This window comes from Lycium barbarum, chromosome 4 (assembly GCF_019175385.1).
Source record: "Lycium barbarum isolate Lr01 chromosome 4, ASM1917538v2, whole genome shotgun sequence".
Lineage (NCBI taxonomy): Eukaryota > Viridiplantae > Streptophyta > Magnoliopsida > Solanales > Solanaceae > Lycium > Lycium barbarum.
In genome coordinates, this window is record NC_083340.1 from 132,748,200 (window position 1) to 132,768,273 (window position 20,074).

The 20,074-nt window shown below is 33.0% G+C and overlaps 1 protein-coding gene across 1 annotated transcript; it reads left to right on the top strand.

Moving 5' to 3' along the window:
* Nucleotides 1-1,539: 1,539 nt before the first annotated feature.
* On the top strand, nucleotides 1,540-1,845 carry LOC132637808 (uncharacterized). Its single transcript, XM_060354841.1, has one exon. The coding sequence runs from the start codon at nucleotides 1,540-1,542 to the stop codon at nucleotides 1,843-1,845; it is 306 nt and encodes a 101-aa protein (XP_060210824.1).
* Nucleotides 1,846-20,074: the final 18,229 nt, after the last annotated feature.

The window sequence follows — 20,074 nt, forward strand, 5'->3', positions numbered from 1 at the left end:
ACGCATGTGTTGACCCAAAAGACAATATTATATTCCAGCTGCAAATGCTCCAATTAGAACTAAAGTCCTTGAAGGACAACGTCTAAGACTATAGACCAATCGGTTCCACAGATAAAACTCCTTGAAGAAGGAGAGGAGCAAATGATAAAGATGGTCATAATAATGAGATAGGTGCTTTAAAATAGCACCACGACATAAATACTTTATAAAACCTTGGGAAAGGTTCAGGTACCTGAAATTGATGAAAAATGAAGAGATCTCGATAAATTATGTCACATTGGAACCGATATCAAATAACCGTCGACGGTATCTTTGAAATAATGTAGCGCTCAACATTATAATGGTGATGAGGATCTTGAATTCAAATCTGTCAAAGAATATAGACAGATATAATGATTGGTCAAATAAAATACGCAGTTCAAGTATATTTTGTTTCACTTCGAAAAGTGATGTTTTGGACCTATAGTCCAATGACCTCAAGGTGTAATGTCAGTGAGGTACAAATGGATTCTTGTGCGAAAAGTAAAATGAGAAATAAAATCGTAAAAATAAAGTACGGCTTGTGCCTTGTGGTGTAAAGATTTTTTGCAAAAGTCCTGACATTATTGTAAGGAGACGTATGTATTCTCCTGTGGTGGATGCAATGGGGTTTCTTATCAGTCTGGCAATATATGAAAATTTTGAATGCGTATAATTCATTGTTGTCAATATAGCTATATAGACAATGAAAGAAAATCCGTAGGGATTTAAATTGGTTTGAAGCATTTAAGGTTTACGAAAATAAAGCTTCACAAATCTTTATATAGGTTAAAGCGATTCCATTGAGTACCCCAATGGTTGTGATGTCGCTAAATATAAATAAACATCATGTTGACCTAATGATAATGATGAGCTTATTGTATTGCATACCGCAAAGGAAATTATTAATATAGATTTGTTTGTCCTAACAATTATTATCAAGGTTTTGTTGGTTATGTAAATGCAGGGCATTATTTGTATTATTACATGAAGTTTGGTCTTCAAGCAAGTACTGATTTGCATGTGAGGATACTGCCACACTATGACGTTCGACATGGCAGTCAATTGTTGATACTTATACAAAGCAATTCAGGAATACGTGTCTGGCTGAGATCAATAATTCAATACATTTTGCAATAATATGATGTTTATTTGGAAATGAAGATTTCAACAATATTGTACGAAACTTGCATAGCTCAATTGAAAGAAGGATATAACAAAGGAGACAAAATACTTTAATCAGGGGGAGTATAATACGCGTTGTACTCTTTTTCCCTTAGCGGAGGTTTTGTCCCACCGGGTTTTCCTGACAAGATTTTTAATGAGGCAGCTAGCAATGCGTATTACGAGATATTTATCTGACCCACATAAAGCCCGATCTCAAACAGGCTATTTATTTACATATGGAGGTACAGCTATATCATGGCGTTCAATGAAACAAACAATAGCTGTCACTTCTTCAAATCATGCGGAGATAATAGCCATTCATGAAGCTAGTCGGGAGTGTGTTTGGTTAAGATAATGACTCAACATATTCAGGAAATGTGTGGTTTTCTTTTGAAAAGGGATATTCCAGCTATATTGTACGAAGATAATGCTGCATGTATTGCTCAACTGAAGGGAGGATACATTAAAGGAGATAGAACAAAACATATTTCACCAAAGTTCTTTTTTACTCATGATCTTGAAAAGAAAGGTGAGATAGATGTTCAACAAATTCGCTCGATCGATAATTTGGTGGATCTGTTCACTAAAGCATTACCAACCTCGACATTTGAAAAGCTGATATACAAGATTGGAATGCGTCGTCTTCGAGAATTAAAGTGATCTTTTCATCAGGGAGAGAAAATACGCGTTGCACTCTTTTTTCCTTGGTCAAGATTTTATCCCATTGGGTTTTTCTGACAAGGTTTTTAACGAGGCAGCAAATAATGCGTAACGAGGCACATATATGGACATCCAAGGGGGAGTGTTATGAAATATAGAGTATGGATGTCACTACACAAATATAATGCCTCTTCCATTATCTTCCACCATCTTAATTGATCTTCCACCATCTTAATGGTTCTTCCATTATCTCATATATTGAATGCATATGTAGCACTATAAATAGAGGCATAAGTTTTCATATGGATTGTACTTGAACACATTTGGATGAATAAGAAAGCTCTCATCTCTTGTCTCTCTATCTCTTTATTGTTCTTGCTTCATTTTTGATATATTGTACTAACTCTTTAGCATGATTTTACAACATTTCAAGAACTTTACAAAAAAAAAATGGAGGGGTGCGGTGTGGGTGGTATAAAAAATAAAAATAAAAAATTAAGAGTTTTTTTTTTGTAAGGGGGGGGGGGGGGGGGGGGGGGTTGGTGGAATGTCACTTGTGATACTTGGTTTCCCTACTTTTATTAAGGAAGTCATTATCCTCATTTTTAAGAAACTTGTTTCCTCAAGAAAATATTTTCCAAATTTTTTTATCAAAAGAACATGAGAAAATTAGAAAATGTTTTCCTCCGTACCGAACTCACCATGAATGGATGGCATAGAATTTTCCTTGTGTAGTAGTAGCTAATTGCTGTCATTGTGTGCGCGAAATTCTTTAATTACATCCATATTCTTTGAAATCTCCTATAGTTTTGAATAAATAACTCAGCGTATCTGTGCTTCAATTAATAATTTAATCAAGGCAGAAGAAATCCCATTCGAATTGTGTAAAGAGTTCCATTTTACTTGCGGTGTTTCTATTACCCTATTAATTATTTGAAAGAAAAGAAAATTATAACAATCCTTTTTCCCAAACCAGAAAAAAAACAGAGATATGACTTATATATAGTCAAACAAATTACATTGACCTATCCAAATAGAAATAATATAAATTAATCATCTGCTTGTTAGTATATAAACTAGCAAACTATGCCCGTGGGATGCACGGGGTCCAACGTAATTAATTTAGCTACTCATTTTAGTTAGTCTTTATAGTTTGTATATTTTACAAAAGATTCCGCGATTTTCCTTAATGAGTCTCCAGAGAACATTCACTTACCTTAAATCCTCTTCACATGCGCATCATCCGGAATTAAGGAGCACAGCTGTCATCTCTATGTATCTCTCTCTTACATTTTGAATGTATTTTTTGAAGGCGAAATACATTGATAACTTCTTAAATTTGTCAGTAAATATTTTTGAAACGCTAAAATTATGGGTTGTTTTGATTGAACACATAAAAATATGATAAGGTATTTCTATTTGATAGTTCCGATTAAAATTTGAAAAAACTTTTGCACGTGTTTCCACGCATTTATTATGTAGATAAGATACTATTTAAAATATATCACCTCCTTTTAAATATATGCATTAGCTTCAATAAGCCACAAAACTTAAGGTCTATTCTAGTTGATGATGATGTGTATAATTAAGAGGTGACATATTTTATGTGATGTTGCTTCCAAACGCACACGCAAGTATACGTGGTCGTATAAGTAATATAGGATTTTAAAGTACAGATATCGTATCCACAGGGTCTTATGATTAACTATTTACTAAATTAAACTGATGCTAATTATCTAAACAAGAAATAAAATCCAAATTTATATTTATAAACTAACTAAAAATAAAAGAAAGCAAATAATGAACTTCAACCAAGAAACAGGAGATTTTTATTGGAGAAGAGATATATCTAGGGCTATGACCACTAACAATCCAGTTGAGACTTTAAACCGCTCCACCTATCAATTTCCTGAGTTACTAGTTGATGGGTTAATTGTAACTTTGTGATATTCTCTCGAACTACTCACAAGTCTGTAGATGCTACTATAACGCCTATATCTCTATGGTCCTCAGAGGTAACAAGAACGTATTTATTTCTCCGTAACCAACTAAGTAGGGCCAAAGGGTATATCTCTATCCTCAATAGCGAAACGATAAAATCGAACACACTCGATTTATTCTTATTAGAGTACGTGAATTGCCTCTCTCAGCTACAATTCACGCCCACATATAGTGTTCAATTAGTGATCAGGTAATTAAACAATTAAGCACAAGAATAAATAAGCAACCCAAAAATATGAAAATTAATAGATAGAAACGGGAATCAAACGTCAACTTTCATATTTGAGCTAAAGTCCTAGAACTAAAGGGTTTAGCTCCACATAGACATGGAAGAAAAACAACAAACCATCCGAATAAAAACGTCAAAATAAGTATTACAGAGAAGAGAAGATAAAACCCTGTAACTCCGGCCTCCACGGCGGCTCCAAGCTCTCTCTAGGTCTAAATTTCTGAACTAAGGATTTCAAGTTATCCAAAGTTATGTAAAAACCTGTTTTATAGACTATTTATAGATGTATTAAAAAGCCCAAATAAAATAACCTGAGTCCAACATAAAATAGGAAAAACTGGAATCCGAAAATTAGCACTGCGCGAGAGGAAATCCTCCGCTTTCAACTTGGCTTAGGCGAGCATCAGAATGTTGACAGGTAATACATTTCTTTTACAAATTCAATTTCATATTTCATTTTGTGTCTTTAACTTCATTCAGTACTTCAATGATTGCACATTAATTACCAAATTATTGTGCCATCATGACGTCACCCACTTGTCCCCCTTCTTTTTCTCCTTTCTTCTTCCGCTTTTTATTAAATTTTGCTCCAAATCTCTTCAATTTTGCAATTCTTTATTCGTATATCACAATAAAAATATAATATTAAGCACAACACAATATAATAATATTCAAAATATGATTAAAAGTATTAAAATGTGAGGCAACTAATATCTAAATATATGCATTTTAGGCCGAACATCATGTGACTACGTAATAAACGCTTGAGAAACGCGTCAAAGTTTTTCCAAAATTTGAGGTGGAAGTTACTTTATCGTATATTCAGGTGCTCAATTGCAACATACCATAGTTTGAGTGTCTAACTGAAAGTTAGCAGCAAGTTAATGGGTAGTTGATGTTTCCAGCCTTTTTCAAATTGTAAACTTTCATGCATCTCATTTTATATGAAGCTATTTGATTGAACACGAACAATAATCAAGTGTACTAATTTGGAACTTCAGTTAAGCATTCCATTGCACATTCAAGCCTGGCCAATTTACGTTGTTCTTTCTAATATACCTTGAGATATAGCAAACTACTAGCTAGTTAATTATACAGAAAATCAACTCCAAATTACCAACACATATATGCAAATGAACACAGAGCTATTTCATACCAAAACAATAACTTCTCTTATAAAAGAGTAAAAAATCTCTATCGACTACATATCTAAAAGGAAGAAAAAAAAAAAAAAGGGTCCACTGCTAATCTTATTAGCATGGATTAGGGACAGACTACAAAATTTCCTACTAGCTATGGGCTATATAGCAACGAATTAGCAAAAACGGTACGTAGCTAATTTTTTTTTTTTTTTTGGGTAGTGCCGGTATCATATGTTGCACATAAAAAATCAAGTAAGAAGCAGTACAAAGTGAGTATTAAAAACGTATTTCATCAGCATAAGGGCGAAGAAGTTTGTCCATAGAAGGAAACTCTATAGGACTAGGATTATTATAAGCAATATTTGACTTGAATTTTGACATAGTCACATGACCAGAATTTTGATCAGGCACCACTGCTGCATCCTTGCCAGTTAGTTTCTGAACTATCGATTTGAAGTTCCTAGCATCTGTCTCTATATATTCCGTGTTGATTATCACCACCTTCACCTTATCTCTTCCATTTCTTTGCGTTGACATGTTTTGCGTTTTTTCCTTAGTTCTTCTAACAAGCAGATATCTAATGCTGAAAGCAAGAAACACCTATAGTTCCTTGAATATTATGAGGAGAGGATATCTTGGATATATGGCTCTGAGGAAAGAAATGGATGTTGGTTTTTCCAAATCTTCTTATAACAAGCAATAGCTGTATTTTTGAATTTGTAGGGACAGTAAATATCGAATATCAAAAGAAATATATGGGGAGAAGGTTATTGTTTTCTCTTTGATTTGGGATTCTTGGATATATGGTTATGAGGAAAGACAGGAGTGCTTGTGTTATTTGATTGAGGATAAGTGATTTATATGTACATATTTATAGTAGTTGGAAAAAGAATTGACTTAGGTGATATATTAAGGAAGAGTTGACCGTCAATCAATTAAGCAGTCACGAAGGACCAGAGATAAGAGTCAAAGAATGCAATTGAGATAAATAATATGGTTGCTCCTTGGCCTCGAGAGTACACTGCACGTAATTGCGTTAGTTTGATTGGACAACTTGCCAGTTGCCAACATGCATGGAACTAAACAACAAGGAGTAATTTAATGCACAGTTGCACTTCCTAATGGTAATAGTGTAAGTAATTAAACTATTAAAGTAAGTGATGGAGTGAAAATTTTATATGCAAGAATGTTACACCTGAGATCCAAACCTGTAATCTGAAACATTTCTTGAGTTACATTTCTCACTACATGAGATCGATTGTCAAGCATTTGGTACTGAATTTCCTCCTCTTTCGGTAACAAAGTAAACTGAAGTAGGACCAAATTGAGAGTCAGTAGCATAAACATATATGGATTTGTGAATGAAAAATATAAGTTTTCTATATTGATAGAAGTCAATAAAATTATCTCAAATTGTTCAAGTGGGTTGGAGAACCTACGCTAGATCAAGTATGAAATCATAAGTACATGCCAGTTGTGCATTCTTGATTGATTGAGACAAAATGATTCCCTCAACAAAAGCTTTGATTAAGTCACAAAAATTCACAACCTATATGTACAAAAAAGAAATACTTTAGGTGCACAGCATAATATTTCCGGAAAAAGAAAAGGATTGAGTTGAACTTCCACAAAACTCTGTAGTAATATCTTCAATCTCATTCTATCAATATTGCAACAAATCAAGATTTGAATTCAGCTAAAGAGTCTTCTATCAATTTTATGACAAACCATATTCAGTTTGAGGGTGTGTTCGGTATGAAGGAAAATGTTTTCTATGAAAAATATTTTTCTGGAAAATGTGTTCTTAAAAAATAAGTGAATTTCTACTTATTTTCTCATGTTCGGTTGGATAATGGAGAATAAGTGAATTTCTTACTTATTTTCTCATGTTCGATCGAATAATGGAACACTTATTTTCTCATGTTCGGTTGGGTAATGAAAAACAGTTTTCGAAAAACACCCATCCAAGCCCCACCACCCCCAAAAAAAAGCTTTTCAATTTTTTTTTTTGTATTATTTTTTTTGGAGGGGGTGGGTGGGTGGTGTAGAAAACAAAGAAAAAAAGCTTTTCAAGAACTTTACAAAAAAAAATGGAGGGGTGCGGGGTGGGTGGTATAAAAAATCAAAAAAAAAATTAAGAGTTTTTTTTAATTTTTTTTTTTGTACGGGGAGGGAGGGGGGGGGGGGGGGTTGGTGGAATGCCACTTGTGATACTTATTTTCCATACTTTTATTAAGAAAGTCATTATCCTCATTTTTAAGAAATTTGTTTCCTCAAGAAAATATTTTTTCCAAAATTTTTTATCAAAAGAACATGAGAAAAATAGAAAATGTTTTCCTCCGTACCGAACTCACCATGAATGGATGGCGTAGAATTTTCCTTGTGTAGTAGTAGCTAATTGCTTTCATTGTGTGCGCGAAATTCTTTAATTACATCCATATTCTTCGAAATCTCCTATAGTTTTGAATAAATAACTCAGCGTATCTGTGCTTCAATTAATAATTTAATCAAGGCAGAAGAAATCCCATTCGAATTGTGTAAAGAGTTCCATTTTACTTGCGGTGTTTCTATTACCCTATTAATTATTTGAAAGAAAAGAAAATTATAACAATCCTTTTTCTCAAACCAGAAAAAAAACCGAGATATGACTTATATATAGTCAAAAAAATTACATTGAGCTATCCAAATAGAAATAATATAAATTAATCATCTGCTTGTTAGTATATACACTAGCAAACTATGCCCGTGCGATGCACGGGGCCCAACGTAATTAATTTAGCTACTCATTTTAGTTAGTCTTTATGGTTTATATATTTTACAAAGGATTTCGCGATTCTCCTTAATGAGTCTCCAGAAAACATTCACTTAGCTTAAATCCTCTTCACATGCGCATCATCCGGAATTAAGGAGCACAACTGTCATCCCTATGTATCTCTCTCTTACATTTTGAATGTATTTTTTGAAGGCGAAATACATTGATAACTTCTTAAATTTGTCAGTGAATTTTTTTTGAAACGCTAAAATTATGGGTTGTTTTGATTGAACACATAAAAATATGATAAGGTATTTCTATTTGATAGTTCCGATTAAAATTTGGAAAAACTTTTGCACGTGTTTCCGCGCATTTATTATGTAGATAAGTTACCATTTAAAATATATCACCTCCTTTTAAATATATGCATTAGCTTCAATAAGCCACAAAACTTCAGGTCTATTCTAGTTGATGATGATGTGTATTATTAAGAGGTGACATATTTTATGTGATGTTGCTTCCAAACGCACACGCAAGTATACGTGATCGTACAAGTAATATAGGATTTTAAAGTACAGATATCGTATCCACAGGGACTTATGATTAACTATTTACTAAATTAAACTGATGCTAATTATCTAAACAAGAAATAAAATCCAAATTTATATTTATAAACTAACTAAAAATAAAAGAAATCAAATAATGAACTTCAACCAAGAAATAGCAGATTTTTATTGGAGAAGAGATATATCTAGGGCTATGACCACTAACAATCCAGTTGAGTCTTTAAACCGCTCCATCTATCAATTTCCTGAGTTACTAGTTGATGGGTTAATTGTAACTTTGTGATATTCTCTCGAACTACTCACAAGCCTGTAGATGCTACTATAACGCCTATATCTCTATGGTCCTCGGAGGTAACAAGAACGTATTTATTTCTCCGTAACCAACTAAGTAGGGCCAAAGGGTATATCTCTATCCTCAGTAGCGAAACGATTAAATTGAACACACTCTATTTATTCTTATTACAGTACGTGAATTGCCTCTCTCAACTCCAATTCACGCACCACAGATAGTGTTCAATTAGTGATCAAGTAATTAAACAATTAAGCACAAGAATAAATAAGCAACCCAAAAATATGAAAATTAATAGATAGAAACGGGAATCAAACGTCAACTTTCATGTTTGAGCTAAAGTCCTAGAACTAAAGGGTTTAGCTCCACATAGACATGGAAGAAAAACAACAAACCATCCGAATAAAAACGTCAAAATAAGTATTACAGAAAAGAGAAGATAAAACCCTGTAACTCCGGCCTCCACGGCGGCTCCAAGCTCTCTCTAGGTCCAAATTTCTGAACTAAGGATTTCAAGTTATCCAAAGTTATGTAAAAACCTATTTTATAGACTATTTATAGATGTATTAAAAAGCCCAAATAAAATAACCGAATCCAACATAAAATAGGAAAAACTGGAATCCGAAAATTAGCCCTGCGCGAGAGGAAATCCTCCGCTTTCAACTTGGCTTAGGCGAGCATCAGAATGTTGACAGGTACTACATTTCTTTTACAAATTCAATTTCATATTTCATTTTGTGTCTTTAACTTCATTCAGTACTTCAATGATTGCACATTAATTACCAAATTATTGTGCCATCATGACGTCTCCCACTTGTCCCCCTTCTTTTTCTCCTTTCTTCTTCCGCTTTTTATTAAATTTTGCTCCAAATCTCTTCAATTTTGCAATTCTTTATTCGTATATCACAATAAAAATATAATATTAAGCACAACACAATATAATAGTATTCAAAATATGATTAAAAGTATTAAAATGTGAGGCAACTAATATCTAAATATATGCATTTTAGGCCGAACATCATGTGACTACGTAATAAACGCTTGAGAAACACGTCAAAGTTTTTCCAAATTTTGAGGTGGAAGTTACTTTATCGTATATTCAGGTGCTCAATTGCAACATACCATAGTTTGAGTGTCTAACTGAAAGTTAGCAGCAAGTTAATGGGTAGTTGATGTTTCCAGCCTTTTTCAAATTGTAAACTTTCATGCATCTCATTTTATATGAAGCTATTTGATTGAACACGAACAATAATCAAGTGTACTAATTTGGAACTTCAGTTAAGCATTCCATTGCACATTCAAGCCTGGCCAATTTACGTTGTTCTTTCTAATATACCTTGAGGTATAGCACACTACTAGCTAGTTAATTATACAGAAAATCAACTCCAAATTACCAACACATATATGCAAATGAACACAGAGCTATTTCATACCAAAACAATAACTTCTCTTATAAAAGAGTAAAAAATCTCTATCGACTACATATCTAAAAGGAAGAAAAAAAAAAAAGGGCCCACTGCTAATCTTATTAGCATGGATTAGGAACAGACTACAAAATTTCCTACTAGCTATGGGCTATATAGCGATGAATTAGCAAAAACGGTACATAGCTAATTTTTATTTTATTTTTTTGGGGTAGTGCCGGTATCATATGTTGCACATAAAAAATCAAGTAAGAAGCAGTACAAAGTGAGTATTAAAAACGTATTTCATCAGCATAAGGGCGAAGAAGTTTGTCCATAGAAGGCAACTCTATAGAACTAGGATTATTATAAGCAATATTGGACTTGAATTTTGACATAGTCACATGACCAGAATTTTGATCAGGCGCCACTGCTGCATCCTTGCCAGTTAGTTTCTGAACTATTGATTTGAAGTTCCTAGCATCTGTCTCTATATATTCCGTGTTGATTATCACCACCTTCACCTTATCTCTTCCATTTCTTTGCGTTGACATGTTTTGCGTTTTTTCCTTAGTTCTTCTAACAAGCAGATATCTAATGCTGAAAGCAAGAAACACCTATAATTCCTTGAATATTATGAGGAGAGGATATCTTGGATATATGGCTCTGAGGAAAGAAATGGATGTTGGTTTTTCCAAATCTTCTTATAACAAGCTATAGCTGTATTTTTGAATTTGTAGGGACAGTAAATATCGAATATCAAAAGAAATATAAGGGGAGAAGGTTATTGTTTTCTCTTTGATTTGGGATTCTTGGATATATGGTTATGAGGAAAGACAGGAGTGCTTGTGTTATTTGATTGAGGATAAGTGATTTATATGTACATATTTATAGTAGTTGGAAAAAGAATTGACTTAGGTGATATATTAAGGAAGAGTTGATCGTCACAATCAATTAAGCAGTCACGAAGGACCAGAGATAAGAGTCAAAGAATGCAATTCAGATAAATAATATGGTTGCTCCTTGGCCTCTGCAATAGACTGCACGTAATTGCGTTAGTTTGATTGGACAACTTGCCAGTTGCCAACATGCATGGAACTAAACAACAAGGAGTAATTTAATGCACAGTTGCACCTCCTAATGGTAATAGTGTAAGTAATTAAACTATTAAAGTAAGTGATGGAGTGAAAATTTTATATGCAAGAATGTTACACCTGAGATCCAAACCTGTAATCTGAAACATTTCTTGAGTTACATTTCTCACTACATGAGATCGATTGTCAAGCATTTGGTACTGAATTTCCTCCTCTTTCGGTAACAAAATAAACTGAAGTAGGACCAAATTGAGAGTCAATAGCATAAACATATATGGATTTGTGAATGAAAAATATAAGTTTTCTATATTGATAGAAGTCAATAAAATTATCTCAAATTGTTCAAGTGGGTTGGAGAACCTACGCTAGATCAAGTATGAAATCATAAGTACATGCCAGTTGTTCATTCTTGATTGATTGAGACAAAATGATTCCCTCAACAAAAGCTTTGATTAAGTCACAAAAATTCACAACCTATATGTACAAAAAAGAAATACTTTAGGTGTACAGCATAATATTTCCGGAAAAAGAAAAGGATTGAGTTGAACTCCCACAAAACTCTGTAGTAATATCTTCAATCTCATTCTATCATTGCAACAAATCAAGATTTGAATTCAGCTAAAGAGTCTTCTATCAATTTTATGACAAACCGTATTCAGTTTGAGGGTGTGTTCGGTATGGAGGAAAATGTTTTCTATGAAAAATATTTTTCTGGAAAATGTGTTCTTAAAAAATAAGTGAAATTCTACTTATTTTCTCATGTTCGGTTGGATAATGGAGAATAAGTTAATTTCTTACTTATTTTCTCATGTTCGATCGGATAATAGAAAACTTATTTTCTCATATTCGGTTGGGTAATGGAAAACAGTTTTTGAAAAATACCCATCCAAGCCCCACCACCCCCAAAAAAAAAAAAAAGCTTTTCAAATTTTTTAAATTTTTTTTTTTTTTTTGTAGGGGGTGGGTGGGTGGTGTAGAAAACGAAGAAAAAAAAGCTTTTCAAGAACTTTACAAAAATAAAATGGAGGGGTGCGGGGAGGGGGGGGGGGGGCATAAAAAATCAAAAAAAAAATTAAGAGTTTTTTTTTATTTATTTTTTTGTGGGGGGGAGGGGAGGGGGGGGGGGGGTTGGTGGAATGCCACTTATATACTTGTTTTCCCTACTTTTATTAAGGAAGTCATTATCCCCATTTTTAAAAAAATTATTTCCTCAAGAAAATATTTTCCAAAATTTTTTATCAAAAGAACATGAGAAAATTAGAAAATGTTTTCCACCGTACCGAACACACCATGAATGGATGGCGTAGAATTTTCCTTGTGTAGCATTAGCTAATTGCCGTCATTGTGTGCGCGAAATTCTTTGATTACATCCATATTCTTTGAAATCTCCTATAGTTTTGAATAAATAACTCAGCGTATCTGTGCTTCAATTAATAAACTTTTTTTTATCAAATCTAAATTAAGTTATTGTATTAATATTATCTAGTTAACTTTATTTACAAAAGTTTAGTTGGTTGTTTAATCAAGGCAGAAGAAATCCCATTCGAATTGTGTAAAGAGTTCCATTTTACTTGCGGTGTTTCTATTACCCTATTAATTATTTGAAAGAAAAGAAAATTATAACAATCCTTTTTCTCAAACCAGAAAAAAAAAAAAACCGAGATATGACTTATATATAGTCAAACAAATTACATTGAGCTATCCAAATAGAAATAATATAAATTAATCATCTGCTTGTTAGTATATACACTAGCAAACTATGCCCGTGCGATGCACAGGGCCCAACGTAATTAATTTAGTTACTCATTTTAGTTAGTCTTTATGGTTTGTATATTTTACAAAGGATTCCGCGATTCTCGTTAGTGAGTTTCCATATTTTGTTTCTTTTCTTCTTATTTTTCCTCTTAATTTCTCAATTGTTGTTAAAATTTGTGTTATTTTGGTTATGTTCGCTTTTTTTTTTATATATATTTAGTAAGCTGACAATTTAAATATCCTACATGTCAAGTTTATAATCGCAAGATTCAAAGATTAAACAAATAAATTTGTAGAATAAACTCACCAAAATTAATATCAAAACTCTAATTTAAACAGGAAAAATTAAAAGAAAATCTCAAATTCAGAGTACCAGCTATGTGAACCACCAAGCAGCCCAGAGAAAAATCAGATCGAGCGAGTGAAGATCGGAGAAGTAGAAGAAAGGCCGAGAGAGCACCGGAATAGTGAAGAAGAAAGGCATTACTCACTTTAGTTAGTCTTTATGGTTTGTATATTTTGCAAAGGATACCGCGATTCTCCTTAGTGAGTCTCCATATTTTGTTTCTTTTCCTCTTATTTTCCCCCTTAATTTCTCAATTATTGTTAAAATTTGTTTTATTTTGGTTGTGTCCGCCTCTTTTTTTATTTAGTAGGTTGACAATTCAAATACCCTACGTGACAATTTTATTGTCACAAGATTCAAAGGATATTTTATTAAATTATACACATTTTTAATTTAGAACCACAAGATTCAAAAATCTATCTTTATTTTTTAAATTCCGTACCTAGTCAAACTTAGGCACTTAAATTGAGACAGAGGGACTATATGCCAAATCGAGGAAATGAAAGGACAATTGAGATACTGCGGACACGTGGGGAATTAGAAAGTAAACACACAACAGGTAGAATTAATGTTAAACTTCCAAATGTACATACATTAGTCCTTGCTTAGAGTATAATTTCATGTGCTTTTTATAATAGAATAATAAAATGAAGTGTAGAAGTAAAGAAATATGATAACGTAAAAGTGGAATACACCTGTACAGAGAATAGGGGGAAAACCAAATAGCAGTACTTGTTTGTTACAACCCAACTAGGGGTCATGACCCGGAGCTAACTGTCGAGCACCACTCGTTAAGCTAATCATCATACTCAACCTGAACATATATACTCTCTAGAGAAACATAAGTGTATATACATAAGCCCTCACGGCTACAAAAATGATATACAAAAGTATAATGTGATTATCATGGGACATAAATTACACGTACGTATCTACGAACCTCTACTAGAGTACTAGACATAAAGACAGGACAGGACCCCGTCGTGCCCAAACATATACACAAAAGAATATGATCATGAGTAGCACCTCCGGAATAGTGGAGTGCTCTTGTGAATCCGCTGATAAGCTTCTACGAATCTGGGTCACCTCCCTATCTACCTGTGAGCATGAACACAGCGTCCAAAAAGAAAGGACGTTAGTACGAACATTGTACTGAGTATGTAAGGCATGAATAATACTAGCATAATAAAGAAACCATAAAACATGAGATGAAGATATAACCTGCTTATCCTTGAAAAGAAAACACATGTCATACATATCACATATACCATCAGTGTTGACCGGCGTCTGGGTAACCATCGCACGCCACCCACTAGTGGTGTTATGTCCGGCCTTCTAGGCGCGGTTTCATCATATACAGCCCGCCTTCGCAGTGACATGTCCGTCCATCTAGGCACGGTGTAATCATATGCGCTCGCCTTCGCGGTGACATGTCTGGCCATCTAGGCACGGTGTAATCGTACGCAGCCCGCCTTCGCGGTGTCATGCTCGGCCATCTAAGCGTGGTGTAGTTTCATCATATACCTCTCATAAAGCATACATTAGAACTCAATTTCAAACTATAACTCTATCAGGGTGACGTAAGGTCGAGGACCCTCGATTCTATTATGGAGTAATCGTAATGATCATACCTTACCTTGAAGGAACTAGCATCATAAGGTGGGTCTAGCAATAATGAATAACATCAAAGAATCATATAGGGATCATTAGCTTCATGGAAATACCATATCATAAGCTTTTGGATCTCTAGGCTTAGACTCATCATTATCGTTATTATACTCATGACATATCTCTTATCTTTATCTCATAGGAAACTCTTTATAAACATCGACTCATATTTTTCGGAATGTAAGAAGGTCATGGAACAATAAAGGAAGTCATGTCATAGAAATCATGCCTTAGAAAAGAAGGGACTAGCGTTACATACCTTTACGTTTCGCTAACTTTATCACTTGAACGTTTCCCTCCAATATTCACGTTTCTACATTCAAGAGAGTTTGTACTAAAATTAGATAATCGAAAACATACTTAAACTTAAGATAGAGCTAACGAAAATTAGGTAACATCTCCTTTATTGCGATGACTTCTTCCAGGTAATAAGCAACTCCCAACATCAATAACAACACCCACAATATTTTAATCAATAGCTGCATCAAGCTAGACATTATTAAATCCTCAACATTCCCTATCAAAGCTCTTCATAACTATAGTTATGGCACCATACCGTATCCACCCTCATACAAGGCCTCTATAACATCTTTAATACTATTCATAGCAAGGTTATACTCATTACATATAAAGAACTATAATTCAAGAATATTACTAATTTCATGTTTGTACTCCATATTCTCCTCCCTTCCATAATCCAAGTCTTTCAACCTCTCAATACTCTTAATAACATGAATTGAACATAGAACTCGCCTTGGATGATGTAGGAATGGACTTTAGATGAGAATACTCCACTTGGAGAAAACCCTACTTCAACACAAAAGGGTGTCTTGATCTCCACAAACCCTAGTGAGCATTCTTGCACTAGATTCTACTAATTCTGGTGATTACTCCTTAATTTCCCTTGGATACATGATTATATAATGAGAGAATTTTTCTAGAACCTTCAAGACTTGGAGAGAAAATAAAATCTGAAATTTTGGGGTGTGACTCGTCTATTTATAGCTGGAACTGGAATGTTCCAGATAAGCGGTTCAACGAGCTGGTCGACGGCCACGTCGATGTGCCGTCGACGTGTCTTGTCGATCAGTTTCTGCAGGTTAGAATTCTCAGAACATAACGACGGTGCACGTTGATGGCCCGTCGACATGGTCGACGGTCCGTTGATAATGTCTGGTGTCTGCAGATTTCCCTGAATCTACTCAGCCTATGTCGGTTCAATCCGTTCGACTTCTAATCCAGTAATATACCTGGAATACCTGCTAGTACCTCTATGCATGGGGTAAAATACTTATCATCCCAATACTCGGGTAAAATCTCGTTTTCCTACCATGAAAACGAGAGGTGTAACATTGTTAAAGGAAGTGGACCCACGACTGGAAAAAATACTTATCATACTCGGGTACAATCTCATTTTCCTACCATGAAAACGAGAGGTGTAACATTGTTAAAGGAAGTGGACCCACAACTGAAAAAAAAAAAATCAAGTACACTTGGAATAAGTCCAAATTTAATGTACAACTCAGACAACTTTTTGTACAATTTATCAATGTTGTGTTTGTCCTCCTTTGTCACTTATATATAAATAGAAATATCAAAAGCGACGACATTTTGAGTCAAATATGCATACAATTTGAGAAGCTAATAAAATACTAATATCCATCATGAATTGCTGTCTGAAAAGAAATAAAATTTTCCGGAGGTACTTTAGCATAAATAAGTTCCTTTTCCGTTGAGCTTTATTTGGTCATCTTTGTTGTTTCAATACCCATAGTAAGATTGATTCAGCCTTTCAAGTCAAGTGAAGAGCAAATTTGAGTTGTCATTATTCTCTAAAAAATTAGAGAGTGAAGCATTCAATCGGAAAAATAACTAAAGTAGTTGACTAAAGTATATAATTTTTCTTTTGTAATATTATTATATATAAATCTAATAAAATTCCTTATAATTTGTATGCAATTTATTATGCGTTGCAGTTATTCTGCAAAAACTTAGTTGAAAGAAAATTTCAGTGGTCGTTTGGTACGCGGACAAAATTATCCCGGTATTATAATCCTAGAATTATAATCCTGGGACTAATTTATCTCATCTAAAAGCTAGGATAAAATAATTTCAAAATTAATGAAATAAGGTGGGATATCCATCTTTAATTATGAGCTTCATTTAATATTTTATTTGGTTGAAGGTATAAATTTATCATGAAATAATTTTATACCTCTTATTAAATATGGTACAAAATTAATCCCGAAAGGAGCGATAAAAAAACAGTAGAGTAATGCATATTACTCCTATGAATTTATCATGTTTTAATACAAATGGTTAGGAACGCTTGGATGGATATGGAAAAGTGGGATCCACGTTAGGGAGTACCTTGCAAATATAGGGGACATGTAGCACAAAAAGTCAGATAAGACCCACGTCTTGAAAAGCTTTTGAATTATGTGGTGATGTATGATTAGCTAAGCAAGGGGCAAATTGGTCAAGTCATTCAAAAATTTACATTTCAGCCACAGTAAAAAATTGCTGTGTTCGTCCAACCCTACTCCCATTTCTATACAGTAGAGAATATATATATATATATATATATATATAGCCCGTTTTGATTAGCTTATAAAGTTGCTTATAAGCTATTTTTAGCTTTTTTAAATATTTGACCGGTCAATTTAAAGTTATTTTATACTTAAAATAAGCTTAAAAAAATAATTAGGTTCATTTGACTTAACTTATCTAAAACAGCTTATAAGCTGAAAACAAGCTTATAAACCAAAAAAAATAAGTTAGACTACCAACTTATTTTTTTAGTTTATAAGCTGTTTGCATTTTATAGGCATAAGCCCGTCCAAACAAGCTAATAGTAGAGAAATGGTCAATCTTTTTCTTGGAGTTTGAAGGTAATTTGATTTTATTAACCTGACCATTTTGACCAGTAGACTTGACAATAACCAAATACAAAAGAAAACATAACATCCACGTCGAACTTGTTAATATTATCAAAACAACGTTGAAGTTTGAATTAAGACCAGAAAATATGTGGTGTAAATAGGTACACATCAGTCATCAGTATTAAAAATAAAATCTACAGATTAAGTGTCCTTTTGGGCATGATTTTTTTTTTCTTCTCTTCATTTTTTTTTTTTTTTTTGAGAACAACGTTTGGTAATACATCGGACTAATTTTTTGAAAAAAAATTGAAGATGAGTTTCTAAGTCTGAAAAGAATGATTTTGATCAATTTTTTAAGTGAATTTTTTCCACCCATAACTTTTCTTACTTTTTCAAGTTACATACATTCAAACACAATTTTAACTTTCAAATAATATTTTTTCAAATTTTTACAAATATCACATTTTTTATATTCAAACGCCTACTAATTCTCTCCTTATCAAATGTCCTAATTAGTAATTAAAGAGAGGGGACATCTCATGCCATAAGTCTTCTGGCCAATTTGACAAATTGTTCTTCTTTAAGGCTCTATATAATGGTAGTAAGTAATTAATTGACAAGAGGGGTCAACGGCGACAATATTCAATATTTCCACCTTTTAGGATTCAATAATGTTGACTGAACTGTGTTAGCTTCCTAGTTCAAAACTTCCAGGTTATTCGATAGGTCCACGTTTTAGTGAAAACGATAACCTTATAAAAACAGGTGGTATAGTTTTGAACATATAAGTATAACTATATAAAGAAATATATTTCTGTCAACCACGCACAATCTATTGGGCTGCCATTTTTTGGAATGTCCATCCATTGCCTATTGTGACTAAGAAGTAGTAGCACTTGGAGAAAAGGTAAAAAGTGTGAATACTTCTAAAATCTCAGAATGATCAGTTCTAGAAGCCTAACATCATTTATATAAATACGACGTTGATCAAGAATAATGTATTCAAACATAAATTCAATTATAAATTTTCACATTTTACTTGAAGTTAAAATTGTGTTAGTTCCACAAACACGATCTTTAATAGGGGTGTACAAAGTAAACCGACAAACCGCACCAAACCGATAAACCGAGTCAAACCGAGAAAAAAACCCGACTAGTGGTTTGGTGTTGAAAAAAAAAACCGACCATAATTGATTTGGTTTGGTTTTAACTAAAAAAAGTCGAACCGAACCAAACCAACCCAACATAACATGCATTCAATTTTTAAAATATTTTTATACATAAAAATATTTATTTGTAATGTAATTTATAAATATTTCTTAAATTTTTTCGTAGTTTTTATCTATTATCAGATTATTCAAGCTTAAAATTAGAATTTTGAATGTTAATAAATTTTATATCCTATAGATGTTAGTAACTCAAATAAAGTCTAAACCAAAACCAACTCAACACTAATGCTAACAAAAGAAATTTAATTTACCATTAGGAAAGATAATAATGTTAGATATCTATTCTTTAGTTTTGCATAATTGATTTAGAGAGTAAAAATACATAACTTATTTTTTTTTTCTTTGTCATGTAATTAATACTTATTTTAGCAAGACTTAGTATTTTTAGATTATGGTCATTTTCTTTTATGGTTTGTTAATCAACAATATTTATTTTAACCGATTATATTAGCTTTTGTTGAATATTTTAATACAATGTTATCACTCTTCTCACATTTTGTGTTATTTTCTTAAGAAATACCTTAATTATATAGTTGTATCTTACTAGGACTAAAGAAATATTTGAAGTAAAAGTTATATGTTTTGTATCAAGACTATTCCGGAAAAAAATTTGAAAAACCCGAGAAAACCGAATAACCCGAAAAAATCCAAGGTTGAAAAACCCAAATTTTATTGGTTTGGTTTGGTGTATAAATTTAAAAACCCGACGCATTTAGTTTGGTTTGGTGTTTAAAAAATTCAAACCAACCCGGTCCATGTACACCCCTAATCTTTAGTAGTTCAAACTCAATATATTTATTTTTGAAAGAAAAAAATTCTAGATACACCTCTAACATTTGCGATTTATCTTACATTTATTCTCCATTTACCTAA